General features: G+C 32.3%; 1 protein-coding gene across 1 annotated transcript; it reads right to left on the bottom strand.

Moving 5' to 3' along the window:
- Nucleotides 1-3,352: 3,352 nt before the first annotated feature.
- LOC112527872 (frataxin, mitochondrial) lies at nt 3,353-7,994 on the bottom strand. Its single transcript, XM_025138716.1, has 5 exons — nt 7,623-7,994; nt 6,077-6,149; nt 5,156-5,203; nt 4,979-5,073; nt 3,353-3,656 (listed from the first exon to the last, which is right to left on the bottom strand). Exons 1-5 carry the CDS (start codon nt 7,874-7,876, stop codon nt 3,515-3,517), a joined length of 612 nt encoding a protein of 203 aa, XP_024994484.1. The 5' UTR covers nt 7,877-7,994; the 3' UTR covers nt 3,353-3,514.
- Between the last annotated feature and the right edge of the window lie 883 nt (nt 7,995-8,877).

The raw sequence follows: 8,877 nt of genomic DNA, 5'->3' as shown, positions 1-8,877 counted from the left end.
GGGGGATCCGGCCTATTTCTTAGAAAAAAAAATTAAAATTTCTTTTTTTTCCACTTGGGGCGAGCCACATCATTGGATCACCCCCGGGGGCGATCCAGACTTTTTTTTTCTTTTTTTTTTGTAATACCAATTTCACTATAAATACCAATCTTCTATTTCATAATTTTTCACACATTCCTTTTCATTTCTCTTCTCATATATTATACTCTCACAACCCTTAACCCATTAAACACAATAAACCATCACAAAACATGAAATCACGTCAAAGTGATGATGTTTGTATGTATCTTCGAAGTGGCGGTAACATTTATATATATAGAGATGCATTACGTAAAAAAAAGTGATATAAACGATACAAAAATTGAAACTTCGTATTTTATACATATATATGTGTACGGGTTAAAACCCGTACGCATATATACGTATAAAATATGAAGTTTCAATTCGCATATTTACGTATCTTCACGTATGTATGTACATATATATATATATATATATATGTGTACGTATGTATATACGTATATATATACCTACTTACATTTACGTAAAAAACGATATAAATTGCGGTAACGTATATATATATATATATATATATATATATATATATAGAGAGAGAGATGCATAACGTAAAAAAAGCGATATAAATTGCGGTAACGTATATATATATAGAGATGCATAACGTAAAAAAAAAGGATATAAATTGCGGTAACGTATATATATAGAGATGCATAACGTAAAAAAACGATATAAATTGCGGTAACATATATATATATATATATATATATAGATGCATTACGTAAAAAAAACGATATAAAGGGTACAAAAATTGAAAATTCGTATTTTAACGTGGATATGCGTACGGGTTTTAATACATACGCATATTTACGTATATTCACGTACGTTTTACGTACGTATTTTTAATGTATATATGTGTACGGGCTTTAACCGCCACTTCGAATATACACACAAACATCATCACTTTGATGTGATTTCATGTTTTGTGATGGTTAATTGTGTTTAATGGGTTAAAGGTTGTGAAAGTTAAATATATGAGAAGAGAAATGCAAGGGAATGTGTTAAAAATTATGAAATAGGAGGTTGATATTTATAGTAAAATTGGTATTACAAAAAAAAGAAAAAAAAATTTAAAAAAAAACCTAGATCGCCCCCGGGGGCGATCCGATGACGTGGCTCGCCCCAAGTGGAAAAAAAAAGTTTAAAAAAAATTTCTAAGAAAAATGCCGGATCGCCCCCGGGGGAGATCCATATGGCTAGTTTTGTAAAACCCCTAAAAACTGATTATTTTGTGTAAAAGGGTTGTATAAAGTGCTTATTTTCATCATTTTCCCTTTTTAGAATATGTATACATGTGAATTCGTCACTTATTGATCATCTTTTAATATATGGGTTGCATAAATATATGAATAAGTCACTGCACTCACCATCTTTTCAAATAAAGTTTCATAAAAATCACTTTGTTAGCGAAAGTTTTCATAAATTAACATGTCAATATATGTTAACGTTTATTAATATTTTATTACAATGTTCTTACGTTTCTTATAGTATTTTGATTTATCACTCTATCTTAATTTTGATTGATCATGAGGAATATAACATTTTAATGAAATAAAAAGATCAAAAAATATATAAAGGTTAATCTCAACCGTCCAATTGTATTAGGAGCTATCATGTAATCTGGTATTTTGTAACAAATAAGAAAAAGTGTAATCAATTTTGATTTAAGAAGAAAAACGCTTGGATGGTGTTGGTGTGGATGATTGATCACGTAAATATTTTATCAACAAACATATGATTGGTGAACTTGCATTTAGATGAGTAATATCGGAAGTAGGGGTGTTCATGGGTTGAGTTGATCGGGTTGAGCACATTTAAACAATCCAACCTAATGCTTGCTGTTTGAAAAAATCTTAATCCAACCCAACCCAAACCAAAGTGCAACCCAACCCGTACGGGTTGGTCGGGTTGATATTTTGGTATATTAAAATATTCTTCTAATCTTGAATATGTTATTTCTCTACTCATAATTTCTTTTGCATCATCAACAATTTGATACAGCTTATTAATATTTCTTACGTATATCACATTCAGTTAATTTTCTCAATTTACATGTATATGTTCACAGTTACTGAATGAGTTATATAGAGATATGAATAGATTGAAAATATGTGTATATGAAAAACATACATGATAGTGTAATTGTCTAATGTATATATTAATAGAAATTCAACAATCATATTAAATCCAAGAAATAAAAGAATATCGGGTTCATCGGGTTGGGTTGAGTTCAAATAATAGTAACCCAATATCAACTCAATGCCCTACGGTTTGACAATTTTACAACTCGATTAGACATTGGGTTGTTTCGGGTTGGATTATTTCGCGTTGCGTTGGGTTCGGTTGATCAGGTTGGTCGGGGTTTTGAACACCCCTAATTGAAAGTACGATGTTTATGTATGTAAATAATATGAAAATGATCAATTCAATGTGACTTTATATTAAAGTTGATTTATGTAACTTTGGCTTTGACTTGATGTCACATGTCAAATCGTCCGCTTACTCTTGCGTTGACCGTATTTCATCATCGCATGTGGTTTCTTGACAAAATCACATATGATTTGACCATTTTTGTTTTTCACTTTTTAACTTTGTTGTCATTTGATCCCTCATTATGTGTGTATGTTTTTGATTGTGGAGGTTACAAAAACCATTTGATTTCCTTTCATTAAGTTTGCCATATTGATGAAACCAACCCTCTACTTTTTACTTTGCTACATTTGTCTATAGATTAAATTAAAGTGACAAAGTTAATCCCAGTTTTTTTAACGACTATTGTACTCCAAATTATTTATTGACTTAATAAATGGTTGAAGATCTCATTTATATAAACGTATTTTGAAAATTGAAAAAGTTTAAATTGATTTATTAAACCCTTTAATTAAATCCCTTTTACTTTATTACAAATTGCCCTGTGTTACATCTTCTTACCCTTCTCACCATAACTTCTATTTTCACCTAAACTCAACCATATATATAATATAAGGTGAAGAATTGTATAAGATGAAGAGTTAATCTAAGAAGCGTAAGAAAAAATCTCCCATTTGAAACGGAATTGCTGCTTTTTTAGCAGAATCTAAATCCAATGGGCAAGATACCCCTAGATGCACATTAGGATAAGATCCACCGAACCAATCTTCGTATCAAGCGCGATTCATGGATTGGTTTGAGATTAAAGGTAATCAAAAGTCCAGATCCTTTCTCACGCTTCTCACCTTAACTCTCTTTCTCAAATACATATAAAAGATTATGTATGTGTACTAATTTCTACATAATGTTTGAACAAGTGTGCTTTTTAAAATTAAACACAGAAAATTGTTTCTTTTCCATATATGAAGTCTACAAATCCATAAAAATGTACACTTTTTATTGTGCAGAACACAAGTAAATACTCAAATGGTTGCGAAACGCAAACCGTAACCCTAGCTAAGATTTCGGGTTAATCTGCTCTTTTAGAAAGTGTAATGGGCTCACCACAGAGTTGTTGCACCTCCGTTTCGAGTGTTTCTAAAAGTTTAGCCTTTGTCCGCCTGTATATCCAAGCTTCTGCACTTTGATCCCAGTCAAATCTTGAAGGACCACTGCACACAGAAATCATATAATAAAGCCATGCAAAACAGAACAGACTGTGATGTTTCGATATCAAACAAGAAGAGAGCGCCAAATTACAGTTAAATAGATGAAGGGGGCAATATCGTCTATTTACGTAGAAGTATTAGTTGCTTTCTGTTGGAGGTCAGTCAGTTGGTAATTGTTTCTGTTGGTAGTTAACCAGTGTTAGATGGTTAGTTAATAAGTAACTGTGGTTAGGTGTATTTCCTTGTATAAATAGATGTCGAAGGTGGATTAACAAAGTGTGCAGAAAGTTGCTCCAAATTCCTTTCATAATATCTTCTAATGCCATGTTAAACTCTCATATTTTTTGAACCGTAGCTAGCTTATTGAAATTTGAAATGCTACTTGAAGGGTTTTTTCCACTTTCTTTTTCCAATTATGATCCTTTTAGGTCTTTACATTGTCATCTAGCTTATCAGCTAGTTTGTACCAAACATAACTAGTTTATCAGTTAACAACTATAAACTGATGGCAAATATTGATCAGAATCCAGAAAACAACCATGAATATGCAATTTGAATATACAAAAATGGATCTATTTACATCCTTGGTGTGGAGTTTGCATAGCATATCGACCAACCAAATTACTTGTCTACCTTCGTTAAGAACGAACCATTCCTTAACAACTATAATATACGTTTTGGTGGCTTACATTTGTCAAACATGAAATCCTTACCTTCTCATAGTAGTTTGTTAAGATTTCCTGTTTCTTAGGATTTTCTTGAATGTCCCCAATTTTTAATTTGTAAACTAAATTTGATTTGAGTGTCAACTTCTCTAAGATTTTATAGCCAATTTGCTTTTCATTATTCCTAAAACATGTTCAATTGGCTTTATAATTTACCAACTATTTACAGATGATGATCGAAACTAATATTTACATCACTTTTTATTTATTTTATTTTATCCTCTAATGCAACTCTTACTTGCATTTACAGTATTTAGTAACTTATTAAAGTTATATTTCATTAGGTTGGCATTTCATTTCGTAAATGGAAGACCTCATGTTTACTGCTTAAGTTAAATCAATTTATAATTATTAGAGAAATATGAAATTCATGCATATATAACTAGTTAAAAGACAATCAAAGTCTAACATTTGTGTAGAAAATAAACTTGAATGTAAGGACTGTTATTTACGGTTAAAAACCTTATCTATAATAGAAGTTCAGATAATATTAAAATAACATGCATGAATATCAAGAAATATATCATATACACAATAGATCCTTACTTAGAAGCTAAGATAACAATGCCAAATCAGAAGTTTCTTGTAGGGAGTTGGTACCTCACAGGTGAAGACATCCAAATCTGTCTGTTGGGTGTCTGTTTGTTTAAGACATAGGTTCCAAAGCTACCAAACTTCACGGTTAATACTTGGTTCTGTAAAATCGAAAATGAATTTATCAAAACTAATCAACACCTTCAAGAAAACAAGCAATGTGACATGGAAATAGGATCTAACCCCGTAGTCTATGTCAAAACCATCAATGTCCACAGAATCGCCATATTCCTATCAACCAACAAGAAACAAGATTAAATTGCACTTTCCAGAATGCAACAATCTAGCAAGCATCAACATATGTGCTACTTAGGAGTAAAAGTCGGATATTCTTTGTATGAATGAGTAAGAAACAAGATAGAAAAGATGGTTGCAATGTGAAGAAACTACCTCTCAATTGAGCTAGCAAATTTGGATTCTTATAACTCTGAATTAAACTGCAGATATGTAATCTGGGGTCTTTTATTTACTAGGTGAGACGTAATTGCAGGGGCAAGCTAATTACATGCCAACAGGTCCTTATTCATGGCCTTATAGTGTAGAATCTCAAACATCACACACATTTGTTGCAGAAGAAACAAGAAAAATGGAGACATGATACATGATTTAGCAGTTTTCCTATCTAGGGCTGCTGCTAGGATTAGTATTTTATATTGTAAATCCTGCAGTACGTACAAAGAAGGCCAACATCATAAATAGCCAGTTCTAACAACTGTGGAGCGATATATTGTACAGCATAACCGAGGCTCCATATCCAGCATGAGGATGACAGGGTAGACTATTATCACCTGGATGGCGACCATAGGAGAGACACAGGTCAAAATATCCAAATCTTGTATAGCTCTGGGCAAAATGTGAAATGGTGGAACAAGGCCTTTTTGGAGACATCTAGCAATCAACTCAATTGATGACTTAAATTGTCCTTGGTTTATCATGCTGGATCATAAGGCTTGTAAGTTGTAACCATGAAAGACAAGAAACTTCAAGAATGAAGGTAGTAACACTATTCATTCAAACCACCAACCTAAATAACTACATATTACGGTATCCATAAGTAACAGAAATTAAAAACTTTAATCATTTCACACCAAGATGATTGATTACCTCCATCTTCTCTAACAAATCATGAATTGTTGCATCGGCCAGTTTGTGAAATTCATCCTCCTGTAGCAAAGCACTGTATGCACATTAAACTATTAGTAATTTTATTTCGTTCCCATTACGAAACAAATGATAGCTCAAAGGACACAAGTCTAGAACCTATTACACCCTTCACAAATTGAAAGGATGAATGTTCAAAAGACCGTTATCAACTCACCAACACCAATTGACTTCCATAACCAAAACAGTAGTTGATTCATCCGTCTATGTGATCAAGCTGGACATGAATTCTTTTATTTAATTACAAATCACCCATGTTTTCAAAACAAAATACGTCCCACTCAGATAAGATATATACACCAAAGAGAGGTGTCCACATTCTAGCATCTACCATACAACTCGCTATTCATGTGAAAATGGAAAACCAACCAACTATTTCTCAACTTTGATCTCTCTGATGGCATAAATATTACATTTCAAATTTGTTATATGCGCCAACTTCCTTTTATACATATATATTTCACTTTGCATTAAAAAAAGAACATAAATGACCTTGCTACAAGAGTTATAGTCTATGAATCTTCGGTTATGTTCTTCACATAAGAACAGACAAGGCACGGCACGAGAGACAACCTTCCCTATTAAACAGATGCTCAGAAAAGTAAATTCAAACCAACAGTTTATGACGTAATAGTTGCTTGAGCTAAATACTACTTTTTCTAGTATACTTCCTCCACTCCGAAAAGAAATGACATGCATTCGGAAGTTTGATGCTTTTTTATTTTGAAGTATATATGAACTATTAAAACTATATAATATTTATATACAGCAAAACTCACACACACTCTTCACCTTTGGTGAAGCTCGAACCCTTCCCCCAAAGAGGTTGGGATTTAACTGTAACCCAGGTGCCACTTAGGCCATTGACCATTTGACCCTTTGAATGTTTGATGTTGAAGAAATGCATTTCAACTTCAAATTTTGACATTGATTCTAGGGTTTTCAAAAACTAGAAGTACAATTACATTAAGAAATTTTAAATGATACTGTAAAATATAATAAACTAAAAGAGAGAGAGATATATATATATAGATTTATATTTTTTATGTCAACCCTAGAACTTTCAATTTTCAATTGATACTATGATTTTCTTCCTAATTTAACACTACCATTTATTCAAATTGAGGTCCATGGTACAGGGCTCAATGTCGTTATAGTGATTTCCTAAAAGCTCTAAATTCACAACATTTTTTACGTTGAAAAACTAATCAAGGTCGATGAGGAAGAACGCAAGTAATACGTTAAGGTTGAAGTACACAATTTTGCGTTGGACTAGGTCAAGGTCTGATTTCGAACCACTGTAACTTGTTTATGGAGGAGATGTTTACACAAGCAAAACCTAGATACAGTACATGACAAAGCATAATTTGTATATATTTTAAAGCAGAACCAAGATTATATAATATAGACAGTTTCAAAATCGCACCACCAAAACTATTATTACAGGAAATTCACAAAAACTGAAAGATCGAATGATCACAATTCGAACCTGTAATCAACGGCAGCAGGTCCTTGAGAAAGAACTTCGTCAACATTAGAAGTCCGAGAGCAAAAATCTCTACTACAAACACGACTATGCTTATCGTTGTACAGAAGGGAGGAAGAACAAGGAGGACGGTCAAACTTAAATTGTTGAAGAGGAATTCTAGAATTTGAAGAAGAAGAAGAAGACAACAAGCGCGAATTGTGTATGGAATTGAGGGATGTTGATACCCTTCTCAGGAACTTTGAAGACGAAGCCATTTGTGCCTTTTTTTGTGGGTTATGAGCTCAAAGGTGCATACAGAAATTGAATCCAAGGGAGTGATTGAAATGGTGATGCCATTCAGCAACAGCATTGCCATGCCATGGAATTGGGGGTGGACTGTGGAGCTTCAAATAAGCTGGGCTTGTATTTTGGGCTTACTCAAATATTATTATTACCTTCTCTTTTATACTGTTTCGAATAAAAATAATGAATAAAGGATAAAGGCAATGGTAATATTTAAGTAAATCATAAGAATTTTATCTGAGGACGTATTATTATACGTTATGGGGTAAGTGTTTATCGAGTCATTTAACTTATCGAATGAATATAATAATGATAAAGAATCTTATCCAGTAAGAACGATGAAGAGTATGATTCAGTAAGAATGAAAACTCTTACCTGGTAAGTATTTACCGGCTAAATTGTTGCATATTATACCATTTTAATAAACTATTTTACTCTGTAAAGTACAAGATGTTTACCCAACGCTTATCCAGTAAGCGTTTACGAACAATTTTAAACACTTTCATTTAATATACAGGTTAAAATTTTAGTGTATATTAACATATTATATGTGTATGTGTGTGTATATATATTATAATTATAAATTTTTTAATACATAGACGAGATTAAGGTAATATTTTAATACATACACATGATATACAATATACAATCTTATAATACTTAAATACATAATATATTGACTAGTTGTCTATCTGTGCAATACAGCGTGATGTAAAAAGCTCATTTAGATTATTCAATTTTGAAATATCAAATTCCTTAAAGATGTAACAAATGCTACTACATTTGTATCTAATTTAGATTCAAATATACATTCATCCAAAATGTCGGTGTTAGTAGGTTCTACAATTATTCATAAACCCTTCATCGCAACCCGAATGACTGGAGCGGTGGAGCAAGATACAAGCATTTGTCAATCACTAGAGCGGTGGAGCAAGATACAAGCATTTGTCAATCACTGGAGCGGTGGAGCAAG

Source organism: Cynara cardunculus (assembly GCF_001531365.2).
Source record: "Cynara cardunculus var. scolymus isolate 2C chromosome LG 15, CcrdV1, whole genome shotgun sequence".
Taxonomy (NCBI): Eukaryota; Viridiplantae; Streptophyta; class Magnoliopsida; order Asterales; family Asteraceae; genus Cynara; species Cynara cardunculus.
Note: the sequence above shows the minus strand (reverse complement) of the source record. Positions and strands in the feature narration are given on the sequence as shown.